General features: G+C 34.7%; 1 protein-coding gene across 1 annotated transcript in view; it reads left to right on the top strand.

Moving 5' to 3' along the window:
* ANTXR2 (ANTXR cell adhesion molecule 2) overlaps positions 1 to 17,502 on the top strand; it is a 141,148-nt gene that overhangs the window by 86,142 nt on the left and 37,504 nt on the right. Inside the window, exons 15-16 of the mRNA XM_081047791.1 lie at positions 124 to 291; positions 591 to 671. Of these exons, the coding sequence (XP_080903917.1) occupies positions 124 to 291; positions 591 to 671 (249 nt within the window). The remainder of the gene's footprint in view (positions 1 to 123; positions 292 to 590; positions 672 to 17,502) is intronic.

Raw genomic sequence — 17,502 nt, 5'->3', positions numbered from 1 at the left:
ATTTAGTTTACTGACTCATCTTTTTACTTTGCAGTGGCGAACTGAAGGACCATTGGCTAAATAAGAGCTTGTTTTTCTAGGACACTGTGTGCCTGATATGAGTATTTCCCCTTTGTTTTAAAGGTTCGTTGGGGTGATAAAGGATCTACTGAGGAAGGTGCAAGGCTAGAGAAAGCCAAAAATGCTGTGGTAACAATTCCTGAAGAGGCAGAGGAACCCATCAGGCCTAGGCCACCTCGACCCAAACCCACACACCAGCCTCCTCAGACAAAGTGGTACACACCAATTAAGGTAATTGTTCAAACTTTGTGTAATTTAACTGAACTTCCCAGAGAAACTGTAACTGTTTTAGTCCTCCCCACCCTCCAACTATCTGAAGGAGGACCAAGCTACATCAAATATCAGACATTCATTTTGCATTACAGTAACTGTATACTTTCTCAGCACCAACAACCTCCTTGTTTGTTTGTTTAATTTATGAAATATATTGAGAGTAGAAAATAAGGCTTTTCCTTCTTCACTGTAACCCATTTATTCAGTAAATAGAGGTTGAGTCTGTTCTCTAGGAATTTACAAATCTTTCTCTTTAGGGTCGTCTTGATGCACTCTGGGCTTTGTTGCGGCGGCAGTATGACCGGGTTTCTCTGATGCGACCTCAGGAAGGAGACGAGGTTTGTTGTGGGGATGTGCTGGGAAAGAGCTGATCCCTTGGGTCTGTATAACGAAAGTCATGAAATACTCAAAAAGAATTTAAAGCCCTCATTCCACTTCAGGAAGGAATTATTGTCTCATGCAAAGTCCTATTACAGAGGGTGCTTAATAAATTATTATCTATTGTTAAAAAGATCTTCAAGCTGCAATTTCACACAAGTCCCTTTTCAAGTAACACATATAAAAAGTATAGTCCATTGTACACATGGTTTAATAAGCACACTCATTGTTTCAGCCTTTGACTTGGACTACATCACATTCTGGGGTTTTACCTAGTGAGAGGACAGACTGGGGAGTAGGAGCCGAAGTCTTTCTCTAGCATTTACTAGCAACGAGGCCTGGAAAACACGCCTCAGAGCCTCCATTTCTTTAGGTTTAAATATGGTATTTCCCTGCCACCAACAGTGGATGTAATCTAATTTCTTGAATATATAAAAGTGTCTTTAAAGTTATAAAGCATTATACAAATCTGCGATGGTGATATACATGCATATATATGTATATACACACACACACATATATACATATTAAAAGCAAAAATACACACATAAACTCACATGTGCATTTCCTCTACCTAGGAAGTCTACTTGAAACTTTTTTGGTTTCGGAAATTTGTCTAGAATTACTCCAGTTTTATAATTTTTTAAAATACATTAGTGCTATTTCCTATTGTATCAATGTAAGAAAAAATGTTTAAAACCTTTTAATATTTAACAATGGGCAGGTTTGGTTCAGAGACACCATTGTGAATGATAATCACAGGATGTTTTCATTATGTGTCAACATGATCATTTTTATGTTTGAACAAGTCCATGAACTTTTTCACTTTAGCTTCAGAGGACTTTAGGTTCATTCAAGTCTGAGAGGCTATTTTTTTTTAAGGACGAAATAATTGATGATATTCATATTTATTTTATAGTGCCAAGGTAAGTTATATTTAGTGTTATATGATTCTATGATTCAATTTGAGAAAATGTTCATAGAATATTCCCAGCAATTCTTTTACTCTTTAAAAGGACCACAGGTGGAGAGGACCAGGTAAGTTATGAAGCAGACTCTTTCCTTACCAGACCACTATGATTAATAGAACGTTCTTATATTTAATGAAATTTGTGCCTTTGTTTAAACACATGCATGATTTAGACTTCTGTCTCTGGAACAACATACAGAAACTCTACTTTTCCTTCAACATACTTTATGTTTTAAAATAGTTTTCATGACATCTTAGTTTCATTCCATTTTAGTTTTTTCAACCCCCTGTCAGACATTAGTTCATTTGTTCAATAATTTTCACTTTTTTAAGTGTTGAGTATTGTGCTATCACTGAAGATGCATTCACCAACAGAAACAGTGGTTCCAGCACTCTTGCTGATACTTTATATATTCTTTTAACTCTCAGAATGAAAATTTAATTTTTAGTCTTTTATCATTCCTCCTAATTTTGATTTAATTCAAAATAAGTTTTGGATTAGAAATATGCACAAGTAACTGCATCAGAAAATACTGAGGGATGGGTACAAAGTATAGTCTTTGCCATTAAGAAACCTAAAATTTTGGAAATGAGATACATACAAAAATATTTATTCCAGAATGTAAAATAGGCAATAGTATAGTTAGACATCAAGTACTCTTGAGTGCATAGAAGAAGAGAGATTAACTCTTCCTGGAGGAATTTGGGGATGCTTCTTCAAAAGCAGGCCTTTTGTCTTTGAAATGGGTAGGATTTCATCAGATGGAGTTGGTAGAATGAGCATTGCCACTGATGAAGCATCATGAGCAAAGTCTCTGAGGTATCCAAGAATACAGTAATTTGTGGATTACTGGGTAGTCTGGACGTTGTGGCGTAAAGCCAGAAAGATAGGTTGGGAATAGAAAAAGTCTTTTGAGTTTGGATAAATTGATGTCTTTGATTTATAAATGATGCATTGCACTCATTCTTTCATTCATTGAACAAATATTTATCTAGTGCCGAACATGTACCAAGAACATTGTTAGATACCAAATAAATATAACATTCTTCTTAATTATAGTGCTAGAATATTCCACGTGTTGTCTTAACAGGTTAAATTATTTATTCTTCCATGATTGAAAACTAATGCTTCCATTATTTGACCAAGATTTCCTTTGATTTTTAATAATTTTGTCATACTTTTGTTTAATATAGTCTTGAAATCTGTTATTCTAACTCTTGAGATCAAATTGTTTCAAAATTCAGAATTTTCAGATTTTAAGGAATCTGATATAGTCCATACACCATATTTATGTAAAGTAGCACCTCCTGATCACATTCTCCAGACATCTTGCTAGGAAAGTATTAATTACTAAAACTGGATAAAAATAGACTATTAATATAAGTAGGCTTAAGTTAGTTCATGTAGGTTTTGCTTCTAAATGAATTTTGGTGACAAACTTAGCATAAAACTTTGTTTTCAAGTATTTTGTATTTCAAAGTTTAGATAAAAATAGTAGACCTTTGTTATGTGTGACTAAAACTCCAAGTTTTTCCAGTCTACACATAGTATGCTATTTATAATTTTTTTTTTACTTAAATGCAGGACTTTAAGCTTAGTAAACTTAAATCAGTTGTTGGTTCATTTAATTGAATTTATTTTTCTATCATATATATATTATGGTTCTATGTGTGTTTGACACAGTCTGACTTAATCTTTCTTCTTAATACCTATTTTTGATTTACTGCTTCCAACATTTTGTCACCTGCAAATTGTTGTCACTTATTTCATGCCACTGTTAAAACCTCAGTGTTAAAAGCATTCCATGAGAGCTTTTCCCTACAGGTTGAGACTCCATAGTTAACTGACATTAGTATGATAAAGCTGGGAACCCCAATTGTGCAATCTCAGATTACCATCTTATTCACAAGACTATTTAATACATTTCGTCAAATTATTTGCTGAATTTAAGGTATAATGTATATTTATGTATTCCCCATCCAACCAAACCAGTGATGCACAGTTACTTGATCATGGAAATCAGGTAAGCTTGGCATGAGTTGCTCTTTTGCTTCTGTTTTTTGCTAGTGATCCTTCATAATATTTATTATTTTTTAAGCTGGGGTTTGATATGAAATCTGTAATTATCAGCGTATAACTTTTTCCCTTTAGACAGGGAAAATCTTTGCCCTCCCCCCTTATTTCCCATCTCCTACTTTTCATGTTTCACAAAGATTATTAAGCATATCTGTTTCTGTCAACTCAACTTCATCAGCCATGTCCTCTTTATTTGATAGATTTCCAATGTAAACGTCCCATCCCACACACATACGTAACTATAACCTGTATTTTTTTCAGATATTACATTATAGTATTACATAGCAAAAATCATTCTAATTCTTTAGCAGAATTAGTATTCTGTACATTATTAGGATAACTGAAGAGTTCCATTTTTTTAATATGTTTATGTTTCAGAAAGCCATCATCTTAGTTTGGTTGCATGGTCTGAAAGGTCCTTCCTTCTTTCTTTCCTTCCTTCCTTCCTTCCTTCCTTCCTTCCTTCCTTCCTTCCTTCCTTCCTTCCTTCCTTCCTTCCCTCCGTCCCTCCCTCCCTCCCTCTCTCCCTCCTTCCTTCTTTCCTTCCTTCCTTCTTTCCTGTTCTTTGTGTTGGATTTCCTAGATAAGTCGGGGCATAACCATTGAATGAGAAAATTAGTCTTGGAGTTGTTTTGATTGCTTTTTAAATAACCACATTCATCTGTGATAGGGTTCCACAGCATAAGGAAGGGTAAAATCCTGTCTTCAGCCTTGCTCCTGGAAACCAATCAGTACCTGCTTAAACTAAATTTTTTTTCTTTTTTTTTTTTTAATTAAATTTATTGGGGTGACAATTGTTAGTGAAATTACATAGATTTCAGGTGTACAATTCTGTATTACATCATCTATAAATTCCATTGTGTGTTCACCACCCAGAGTCAGTTCTCCTTCCATCACCGTATATTTGATCCCCCTTACCCTCATCTCCCTCCCCCCACCCCCCTTACCCTCTGGTAACCACTAAACTATTGTCTTTGTCTATGAGTTTTTGTTTCTCATTTGTTTGTCTTGTTCTTTTGTTGTTTTTGGTTTATATACCACATTTCAGTGAAATCATATGGTTGCTTAAACTAAATTAAACATTGAATTCAGACTGCTCATGAAAGATTTCATGTGTATATGGACACACACGAGATGTTCGTTGTCCTTTGAAACTGTTTATCACTTTTACATCACAAATCCATTATTCCCATTAAATATTAGGAAATTTATAAATAGTATTGTGTCAGCTTAGAATTAGATACATTGATTCCCTCTAAAAACCTTTGTCTCTGTCTATCAAATAATTAATTGGAAGAGGTGTTATTCGTTATTCAAGGCCAGTTACTTTTAAAAGAAAGTTTATCAACATATAAATTGGTGAATAACTTTTGCAAATAATTTTATTTTCCTGTGCTTATAAAGGCTTCTGTGTGTTTACTATTGATTATGGTTCTTACCAACTATTTGTATAATGGCATAGGAGGTGTGTGTGTGTGTGTGTGTGTGTGTGTGTGTGTGTGAGAGTATAAAGCAATTTGTACATTGTAGATATTATGTAGACATCTGGGGAAAATATTTTAGTCGGAATTGGATGTAGTTATTTATATTGTCAAAAAAAAACCACAACAACACGAGAATACTTTCTCATTTCTGAATTTTTAAAGGAAATAATAGTTGCTCTTAATGCTGCTTAAGCCACGATAAAACAATTGTTTTCAGGCTGTGGCTGCTAGTTCCAAAATAACAGAACCTATGTCTATTTACAGCCACGTTTTCTGCCTTGGAAAACAATCTTGTCATTTATTTATAAATTGTTTACTGCAGATTCTGCCTCTTGAGAGTTTAGTTTAATAAACAAATCAGCGAATGTAGAACTAAACCCAGATTCACGCACATTTACTCTGCAAGTCTCATCAGTCTGAATTTCAAGCCAAATGCTCTCCTTTTATGGCTCAGAGGCCGCACCGGGCTCATTGGCAGAAGAATTCACTGCTGCAATGAAGTCCTTGATCAAGTCATTGAAGTTATGGCATAAAGTATCAAAGCGACGCGAGCCGGCTCTGCGTCCCCCGCCCCCCGCTCCCTTTGCGCGCCCCGGCTCCTGGAGAGGCGGCGGGATGCTCGGGCTGCACGCACGCCAGGCGCGGGCTTTCATTGTGGCCGCCTCTCCTCCGAGTCATGAATGTTTCAGCGCGCGGCGCGGAGCTGGGGGCCGCACGGCCAGGTGTAAGCTAGCAGGTTGTCGCCGACATCTGTTTGCAGCAGCGGCAGCGGCCTCCCCAGCCGGCTGCGCGCGGCCCGGTTGTCAGCAGAGGTGGCGGAGAGCAGCGACACCGTTTTGGTCTCTCCCTCGCTGCCTGGAGGCCCGGAACACCAAAGGTAGGAGTCGGGGTGGACACAGCTGCGCTCCCAAACTTGCCTGAGGCACAAAGGAAGAGATCTAATGCAGTTTGACTCCGTGGCGGTTGGGAGATGAGGACCGAAAGCCACTTCAGAGACAACTTAACGCTGCAACATCTGCCGCCAAGTTTCCCGGGAGTGACGGGGGACAGCAGGTACGGATCGGAGTCTCCACATAAACAACCTCCATTAAGCCACGGACGCTTTTGAAGGGCCTCCATCAAACAGGCTGGAGTCCGCAGCAGGACTTTGTTTGGTTTTCAAAGCAGTTTTGTGTTTGCAGTAACAAGGTAGTTTATAAATGATGCATTACCATGCGTCCTTTTTAGTAGTAGTAGTATTTGAAAAGAGGAGAGGTGGAGAAGCAGAAAAGCGAAGAAAGAAGAAAGCACAGCACTAGTTTTGGAGTTGTTCCACAAGCCCACTAAATCTCCAAGGAGCTTCTTGGCTGGAATTGAGGTTATGTTAACCTTCACACGGCGATCCCTCATTCACCAGGAAGCAGACATACATTTATATACTGCACGAGTGAATCCTAGTAATAGTAACACCCGCGAAGTACATCCACTGTTTGTTTTTTAAACTTGTATCACAGGGCTGCTGCTTATCACATGGAGGCGACATGGAATTAGTTTGTTTGTTTTTTTTTCCAGATGGATGTACATTTCCAGTAAAACAAAATTTAGAAAATTGCATTGGGTTTAAGTTTCTTCCCATTTATAAAGGCTTCATACCTATAGTTGAATATTAAAAACACAACTTGAAGTCAAAAGTAAGAATTACACGTTAAAGAATTTTTCTTTTTTGAGAGGGTTTCTCCCTCTACCACCTAGATGCAGCCAGAGGGAAAAAAACAATAATGTAATTTTCTCTGCAAAGAACTCACAATTGTGCACACACACATATAGGACATAATTTAGTCCAAATATTAGCCTGACAAGTGAAGCTCCAAGGTATGGTGAGATAATAAAGACTCTATGGTAATGTAAACTATTATCTTTAATATAATCTAGGCTCCCTCACTTGAGCAAACAGCTGCATGACTGTGAGATAAAGGAACGGTGTCAACTTAAAGGTGACCTTTGGAATGGGAGTAGCTATGGAGCAATGGTCAGAGAGAAGTGTGACAGCTTTCATCAGGGGTGAAATAAACAGTAAGGGTGCATAGTGAATTTCCAATTAAGTTAAATTTATTATGTTCAGAGGACTTTAGTTAATTATACAAATATAGTTTTAATTTTTTTGAAACGATTAATGGTAGCTACTTAAAAAGAAAGTCCGATCTGACAGAATTCAACGTCAGTCTTCGATTTAAAAAACAGGAAAAAAAAATCGACAGAAAAAATTTTGAGAACATAGCCCAGGTTCACTTAAAAGAGACCAGAGTAGCCTGATAACCTCAGTGGCAAATGATTCACGGCTGGTCCTCCTGTTTGCATCTCGAGCTCTAGATTTATGTTCACGCCTCTGTCAGTGCTCCTTCTGAGTTCTTATGCTCCAAACAAGCTGGCCTCACCCTCTTCCGTGGTGGCTTCTTTAGGGATTCTAACCTCCCAAGGATCACTCTGAGCTCTGTCATGCTTACAGATCCCCCAGCGCTCAGTGCTGTCAGCCTCTTCATCTTCAGACTGAATGAACATCCTGATCGCAGGGAGATTGTGCCACACAACCTATTAAGTTCCTACCACATTGGCAAACTGTAAATCACTTGTGGGTGGTTGCAAGCAGACTGAAACCATAACTCAAATGATTCGATATTTCAAATATTTTCAGTGCCTGGAGTTATGCTGTTAATGAGTGCATTTTTAAACATAGTTTTTAGGTTCTAAATATTGTGTGTCATATAACCAAACTTTGTAACAGATTTTAGGGTCTGTAAGAAAACCCTTTATTTTAGCATGAGTCAGTACAATTGTACACAAAATCCCCACTGTACTTTCATGCCTTCCCTTTTTTGCACTTAAATGAAAGAGTAGAAAAAAATACCAGAATTTTTGAAAACTCTAAAGTGATTGCTTACCTTTTAGTTCTGTAAGATCTGAAATTTTATATGGCCCTGTAGGCCAATTATGATGTTACATCACTAGGAAAGGGTACCACAGGCTTTTCTGTCTTTTATGTTATCTTTCCTATCTCTTGTTTTTATATTTCAGGGCATCCTTAAAATACCTTAAATATCCTATTTAAATCACTATAATTAACTTTGGTTTATACAAACTTGAAAGATAAATTTTTACTAGAATAACCCACATCATGAACATGCCATTACCACTACAATCCCAATGATTGATCTATGTGTGTGTGTATATGTGTGTTATCATGATTAATATAAATATATGCATATATATATTTCTGTAGAATGTATTTTCTCAGTGTGTGTGTCATCAACTAATGTCTGCTTCAGTGCAAAATAGCAAATTTATGAAATAGAGTACTATTTTGATACCATTTCTTAGCTTAAATAAAATCATCTATTAATTATATGTAGAAGATGCCAAGTGTTGACTCAGTTTGGTTCCCTAACGTGAAATACAGAATATGTGAAATTAATAATTTAAATTACCAAAGAGATTTATGTTTTTCTAAGGAAGTATAAATAGAACTTGGCTATATAATTGGTTTGTTTACCCCTCTGATGCAGACATAATTTGTATTTGGTGGTATCATATACATTTTATGTACTAACATAACTTTAGGTAGAGATATTTCTTGGTTAAAATTGATAAGCAAACTTTTGATAACCAAGAGACAAAGATTACTAGATGGGTGTAAATGTCCTCTTCTGAAATTAATGCACTGATTTAAGAAATAAACTTTTTTTCATCATTAGTGAGTTTTGACACACTAAAAGAATACTATAAAAATATCAAGCATTACCATTGGTTGTACAGGGCTAACACACGATTTTCTTAATCTTGATATACAGCTTTGATGTAGAACACCTGGAGTATCAATTACATCATCCATTTGGGAGCAGAAATGTCAGCACTGACACTATTTTTAACCTCCCTTTTTCTGTTTTTGTGTCCTTGATTTATAGCCTTTATATATTTTTAGTTACCAAGGATTAAATTCATTTATTTAAATGAATCACTTTACAATAGCTAACAATTTGCAAAAATCTGTATTATTCTGCATATGTTAAATATACTGTTTTCAATTTAGCTCTCAAAGGCCGAGTCCAAGGGAAGAAAAAGTTACATTATTTTGTAGACAGTTTATTATTTTAACAGAGTGCATTACGATGGTGCCTTTCTGTCTGCCAGACCCTACTTATAAGTTCAGTTTAAGGAAACCTTCATAACTCAGTTAAGGAAATTGGCTTGAATAGGAAACTTTTATTGCTCCTCCCCAATTCTTAAAAATGGATTTATATTAACACGTTATACAGACATATACTTTTAAGGACAAATAAATGTCCTTTTTGGCTACATACCTTTCATTTCCTATTCTATTTCTAAATAAAATGCTAGGATTTTTATAATATACATTTATAATCTATGTAAATCATCTTTAAAATTGCTTCACATAATCTTTACTTATATTTTCCATTAATTCCACTCTGAATAAAATCACAACTTCTAACATTTGAGACTTTGAAAATTTATGTAACTTTGAGGTATAAAATAAAAATGATTTGCTTTTCAAACTGTGCAAGAAATTATGTTTAAGAATACCAATGGAATTGTTTACCATTTTATTTATCTGACTTTGGATTTAAAATGAATGCTTTTATTTCAAAAGGTTACGTGAAATTTCTTTTTTTTTCCTCCTTATGTTTTTTTTTCCAATTAATGAAGTTGGTATTATTTTTACAAAGTTTTTCCCATTTCAAAATAATTTTATTCTCTGATATACCTCATATCTCTTTCCTTAGCTCTTCTCACTTCAAAAGTGTGGGAAAGTAAGATGGTTCTAATTTCCTAAACTTTAGATTCCCATAATGTTTCTTGGCAAGCAGATTAGTGTACTGAAAAGAATACATATTATGTATGCATTTTTTCATAATCTTGTCCAGTACTAAGCAAATTTTTGTTTAAATCAAAGTTAGAGTTTTCTAACAATTTGGGTTTTTTTTAAATCAAGCAGTTTCTTGCTTACAATAAAATTTTCTACTAGAGCCATTTCCTGACAATTATGATTTCTTAAAGAGTTTATTATGAATTCAGTATATTTCATTTAAATAGCATTAAGGTCTACCCTAGTGAGAACTGTGCACACACACGCACATACATACATACACACACAGGCTTATATGGATTTGCAATTATACTCACCTATCATATCATGTCTTAATTGCCTAACAGAGTTAATAAGTAAATCCGTAAAACATGTTTCAATAAAAAATTCAAATAGCACATTTATATACATGGCATAAAGATAAAAGTTCCAGAGTAAAGAGCAATTACTCTCCAATTACCTTTCTCTAACTCTTTCATTTCTCTCCCTTCTCCCTCCTAACCTTGGTTGATTCCTAAGATTTAACCCTTGGTCTTACGTTGTTCTCACATCTTACTTTTCTAGAGAGCACATAGACTTTCCCTGCTCTGCTGGTATCAGTAGGCACATCCCTTTTAGGCTAACTGTCCTCATCCTGAATTCTACTTGCATGTCTCTGGAAGCTTATATGCATTTCCCTTTAGGATGTCCTGTTGTCATCACATTATCTGTGTTTAACCGAACTTACCATATTCCCTATGTATGGCTTTCCAATGTTAACTTTTCTCTCAATTATCCTCTCTCTACCCTTCAGCTGATGTATCTAAGCTGAGGCTCTTCTGACCTCATGGTTCCCACCGTTCAGTGAGCAGGGTCGAGATTTTAACTTCCCAATTCTGGGTATGACATCCTATGCCAACGAGTCACAATATTTCCCTGTGATATATACAAGATACTGATTCAGTGAAGGGAATTGTGTCTCTCAATGTCCCTCTTAGTTTTATTATAATTGGCTAAAAATAAAAATGATCTGATGAATGTATGTGTTAGAATCTATTGATTCTTAAGAGATACAACATTTTGACTTTGTAGAATTTAAACGTTTTTGTTGCCAGGACTTATAATTTAACTCCATGATTCCACCTTGAAACTAAGCTACTGAGAAGATTAAGATATCAAAGCAATTCTTAAATTTGACAAATTTGAATTATTTCTTATAAAGATGTGGCTGAGGATGCTGGTACCTAAAATGTTATTTATATGGAATGAAGATTGATAATTTTTGGATGATGATTAATTTTTAATTTATAATTAAATCTTAAACATTTTCTGAGTTATAAAAGCATGGCACAATCATTTTCCTTTAGGTTGAATTCTGAGTAGATGAAGACTTGTAATTTTTGTTAATTCTCTTCATCAGGGTATTATTTTGTTGCCTGCAGTCGCATTCTTCTCATTTTTTTCTAAAGCACATTTAATCTTTGTTTCAATTTGCTCCAAGAAGAATTTTTAGTGATTGGAATTCTTGTGAGATCTCTGTTTTTCCCAGTGAAATCATACATTATAATGTCAGTCTCTTGCATAATCATCTTCTATGCAGGCCTATCTGTGGCTGATGCTAGCTTTCAGTATCTCATTAGTCCAGTTTACAGAAACACTGGCTCTGCTCAACAAATAGTGAGAAGAGGGCTGACAATTGAATTCAGTTCCTACTCTCCAGAATAGGTGTGATGGCTTTATCTGTCCTCCGAATCCAGATTTATGAACTAGTCCTATGCTCCTAACTAGATTAGTTCCTTTTTCATTAACTGCTTAAAGTAGGGCAGCTGTCTGAGCTGTTGGTTGTAAATTTGCTAATGTCTACTTTGTTAAGCTCATATACAAAAGGCAGCAGATAACAGGATCAAAGTTTCAGGACCTCAGGTTTTTACAGCCTGAAATGAGCGTGGAAGGGTCCAGAGTAGGGAATTGAAGAGATGGGAGGAAGTATTACATTGGGGGCAGGGGGATGACTTCTATCATTAATCTTAATTAATTGCCAAGAGTTTTAAAGTTGAATTATTAATACTGAAGTTAAGCTCTTAATACACTGTTTATGTTTTGGCATCAGATGCTCTTTTATGAGAGAAGAGGTCTAGGAGGAAGAGAATGTGTGTGTGTGTGTGTGTGTGTGTGTGTGTCTTACATAAATATTTTCATTTACATCTTTCAAAGATTTCCCTGGGTTAATATTCAGTCCTTCACATTTTGACAGTTACTGTAGGGTAGTTAGGAATTATAGACAAGTAACAATAAATCCAAATAAAATCTCTGGGCATAGCAACAGCAGTAAATCTGTGTAATACTACTTTCATGTTTACCAGCATACAAAATACTTCACTGAAGAGGAAATGTCAGATTATGGAGTGAAATAGAAGGAGGTAGAATCAGGAGCCAGAGGGGGAAATGAAAGGAAAAACAAGGCAAAAGAAATGGGGAAGAGAGATTATTCCTCTGAAAAACATGCAGAGGCCACAGGAAAATGAAGTGTTTACTTAAATATTGAGTTACAAATTATATCTTTGTACGATTGCATATTCCACTATTACAACCTTAATTATTTGAGATTCAGATTGAACTGGGAAATGACTAAGAAGTCTTTTCTTAAAATCTCTCTCTTTTTTCCTCCCCTGGTGGCTGTTACATGCATTTGTTGGGTTAAACTCCCTTTACTGTTAAATCTGTGTTATTATTCTAAGATACTTTTCAATGTGAAATTGTAACTAACTGTATTAATTATAAGTATTTTGGCCATAGAAAAATGCTTGTAACTCTTCAAGGGGAAATGTTTTAGAAAGATGATAAAGTTCAAGAATTCAGAAATGTAATTTCAGAATTAATATCTCATGTTCTCCATACATTTGGACAAAGTAAAACGAAAAGGTCCATAATGAAAACATACAATACACTAAATTGATTTAGCTTTTACATGTATATCATACTTTTGATGACTGTGACCTGAATGTCAGTAGCTAGTTATAGTCAGTGGCTTGAAATTATTGTCTACAAATTTAAAATTGCAAATTTGGCTTTGAGACTTATATTTCTTCTTCACAGCAGTTTTTCTTCCTTTTATGACCAGCTTTACATGTAAATAGAAAAACAAACAAACGTGAAAATGAAAGAGTATTTATTTATTTTATTTATTCGCCTACTTTTTGTATGCAGTCACTAATTATTGGAGAGACTGCAAAAATCTGCAGGTGTCAAGAATTTACGTCTTAATATGTTGGCAGTGAAGAGCCAGTAAAGTTTTGGAGCTGGGCAGTAACATGATCAAATGAAATTAGAAATAGGGTCTTGGACAGTTTGCTGTAAGTAAATGTATGACAGTAGTGAAGATAATATATGTTTTTTCTGTATAGCTTAGCCCCATATCAATGTTTTTATCTTTGTGTGTAGTTTTTCATCGTGAATCACACAAAAAAATATCACATAAAGTTTGATGCAGCAAGTCTGGTGTTGTAAAATGGTTTCTTGGATAAAATAATACTTTTGTTTTTCCCAACAGAAATCACCCTCCACCCGCCTTTTTAAAGAACACCAAGTTAGGTCCACCCGTTAAAATAAAAGTCAGAGATTTATGGCTTCAGATATTTTTCTTGATGTGTCAGAGGTTCCTTCTTGCTTTTTAGAAATACTTAGCTGGACAGCAGAAGCTCAGGCTTACAATACAAGTGTATGTGATTGTGTGTGTGTTTATGTGTACATGCATGCCTGTCTGTGTGGGGTTGGTTATGTGTTTGTGGGACTGACAAACCATTGTACTTGCTAAGGGCACTCATGATTTCAGGAGAGGGAACGATTTCTTTTATAGGAAAAGTTTAGAACTCCAATTCAGATAACGGTCATTGAGCACCTACTATTCTTAGCTATGTTAGGTATGTTCCACTCTTAACAGTGTTAAGAGTTAGGAGTCATATTATTCCCATTTTACAAATGAAGAATATGGGACCCAGAAATGTTTTGTGAATTTCCCAAGGTTACATTGCTAAAAAGTAACAGAGCCTAGATTCACACCCAGTTTTTTTTTTTTTAATTGATTTTCAATTCGGTGAGTGGTCCTTTAAGCCATACTGTCTGTCATGTTACAGTGCAGCACTTGATTCTTCTCCCGAGTCAGTGAGGGCTATTATGTAGAGAAGTACTTTTAAAATTTCAGTTTTGAGTCTGATTCTTTGGTGAGGAAATGATCAATTTTGTATCTATGTCTATATTGATAAATTATTTTCAACAGGTATTCAGGATGCAGGCGTATTTATTATACATAAAATTTAATTTTATATTTAACATTAATATTATATATTATATTTAATTCTGCATGCATAGATCAATAAAATGCAATATTTAGAAATGGCAATAAGTTCCACAGAAAGTCCATACGCTTCCTGGAATAAGGGAATTTTGCATGAATGAAAGATTGTGAATTCATCCCCTTCCTGGACTGCAATGTGCACTTCCTATTCAATTCTGTGCCTCCAAAGGAACAAGCGGGATGAAATTACTTATATATTCCATAACTTGCAAGTAGTTTTCTAGGCTGGAGCAGAAGACTGGTAGTTGGGGAGGTAAGTGATGGGAAGAAAGCAGAATTACAGCAATTCCTAAAACCCTTGTGGCATTTTGGTAATATCACTACATTGAGAATCAGAAAACTTGGGATCTCCGTACTGTCATTGATGAGCTCCAAACCTAGCACACATTTCCTCATCTCTCTGGTCCTCAGTCTCTCATTTGTATGTAAAGAAATAAATAATTACAAAGATACCCTTGAATTCCAGCAATCATGTTGTTTTATCTAATTGCAACCCAGCCAGCTCTATGAAGATGAACTTTTTCTGTTCTATTCACTAGGATAACCCCTTGTTATCTTAGGACCTTGTGCATTGCCTCTCAGAGAGTAAGCTTTAATAATCGTTGATGAATGAATTTATGTAGATAGAAAGCTTGGTCCATTGTTTACAAGTCTGCTTAAATTCATACTTTTTAAGTTATTAGACATTTTATGAGACCATCAATAATTAATAAATACACATAAACATTTTACTAGTTACTGTAAGAATTAAAAAGTGGCGTGTATTCTGCACAATATTCTGGAACATGTTTGAATAACAATACAAAATATCCATAATAGATATTTTGCTACCATTATGCTTAAAATAAATTGAAAAATATTATAACTGAATATGGAAGAAAATAAAGAGGATACAGATTTAAGAGAGCAGTATATTTAAATTTTATGCCCGTTTTCTGTCTTTATAAGACTTATCTCTTTCTTGCTGCTTTTCTTCTTTCAAAAAAAGAGAAGATATTAATGTGTAATGTTAGATTATTTCCATTGTCATTTTGATATGTTGCAATTTGCTGCTTAGTGTCACAACTGCAAAATTGCTTGAACACAAAGTTTCTTTTATTTAATACTATTATAAGCAACAAAATACTACTGTGTACCGGTCATTAAACGTACATAGCTACATGGAACTGTTCTGCCATTGGGTCACACTGAAATTGATTTTCCAACTTGGGCTAACAACAGTAGACAAATGCTAAATGAAAATCAATCACTGTGTAAATCAGCTAAATACACTTCTTTTATTAAGTGGCTTTTTCCCCTATAGATAACTAGATGACAGGTAACACTTGTGATGGCCTCTAGCCTTTGAATGCTTTTAACATAAACCTCTAAGGACAATGGCTTGAACATCATTTTATTCTTATATTAGAATTATCTTGCTCTTGATCAGTTAAAGTATATTTTAGATATTATTTATAAATATAAAAATTTGGAGTTAATATTATTTTAATTACAAATGCTTAGACTGTTAAGATCTCAAATGTATATCAGAAATATTTCATTATGAATACAATGTGGGTAGAAATAGCAACCTGTTTTTGGGAAATACAAAGATCTAGCAAGACATGGAAACACAGCAACCTTTAACTTCAGTTTTAGAAGAGGAAAAAATAAAAAATCAGGAAAGACCCCAATGTAACATACACCTTAGATAATTATAGTGATGTTGGGACAGTGTCAGGATCTAAAACTGTGACTGCCAGCATAGAAAGTCAGAAGTTTGAAGACTTAACGAAAAAATTGAGAATATAGTTCTATGGAAGTCAGCATACATTACCATCATTATTAATATAATCATGAATAATGAAGAAAACAACATAATCTATAGAGCAGCCGCCATGTGCCAGGCACTGTACTAGTAATCTGACATATGTTACTCTAATTCTCAGAACAACTCATGGCAAAGTACTTTTATCCCCATTTTATAGATAAGGAAACTGAGGCTCAGAAAGGTCAGGTAAGTTGCCAGAGTCCTGCAGGGAGGTGGTGAGTGAATGTATTAACTTTGTTTGAACTTTAAACAAGTTATTGGGAATTTCAGTTAACCACTTAAATTCTGCTTTAATTTATGTTTAAATTACTTAGCCAATTATGCAGAAAGTGTACCACAGTTTAGAATTCAGGGTTTTAATTGTAATTTATGGGCTCGCAAGTTAAATTGAGAAAATTAAAATAGTGAAATTAATTGAAAAGGCCAATATAGAAATGGGAATTACTAGTAAACTATTTAAATAACATAGGAATCGCTAGTGACTAATTATAAAATATCCAAAACATAAATGTTAAGTATTTTAATCACATTGTTGTAAATACTGGGGTTAGAAAATTATTTGTAGATTTATTTTTTTGGCACCTACAGATAATTACACAGTGGCCAAGGCTTAGGAACAATTATAAGACATATGATCCTTAAAAACTAAAATGAAATACAAATTAGTGGTAGAAAATAAATCAACAAGTTACTCTTAATATTAAACTTTGAAAATTGATTGTTCTTTCTAATGTATAAAATCAAACTAGAAAAAAGAGTTCCATCTTGAGGCTAAGATTATGACACAATCCCAAATGTGCTTCATAGCAAAACACATTCACTATAGAAAAGCTGTAATTTTTAGTTTAGGATACTGCTAGCATAATCATAGTATTTATTGTTTATACTTCCTCTCAAAATCTCGTTTTCAGAATATTTCATCATCATTTTAGACTTCAGTTAAATTTATATTGCATTTCCTGTTTCTTTCTCCAATCCTTCTCTCTTGCTTGAGTTCTCCTTTTGATCTATGGAGCTACTGGTTCCACTTGTCAAAGTTATCCTTTGATCTAGCTGCAAATAGTGTGCCCAAAATTATCCCCCAAAACCCTCGCTGAAATGGTTTGTAAAGTGTCTCCTCCGGTACATTAGTGAAAATTGAGGCAAACAGGCTGCCAGCCATTACTTTGAAGACAAATCCCTAGAGTGTAAGTAGTGAACATTGAATATTGAATGTCTGAATTTCTCTTCAGTTCGTTTGCCATCAGCATATGTGGGTT

This window comes from Rhinolophus hipposideros (assembly GCF_964194185.1).
Source record: "Rhinolophus hipposideros genome assembly, chromosome: 1".
Classification (NCBI taxonomy): domain Eukaryota; kingdom Metazoa; phylum Chordata; class Mammalia; order Chiroptera; family Rhinolophidae; genus Rhinolophus; species Rhinolophus hipposideros.
Note: the sequence above shows the minus strand (reverse complement) of the source record. Positions and strands in the feature narration are given on the sequence as shown.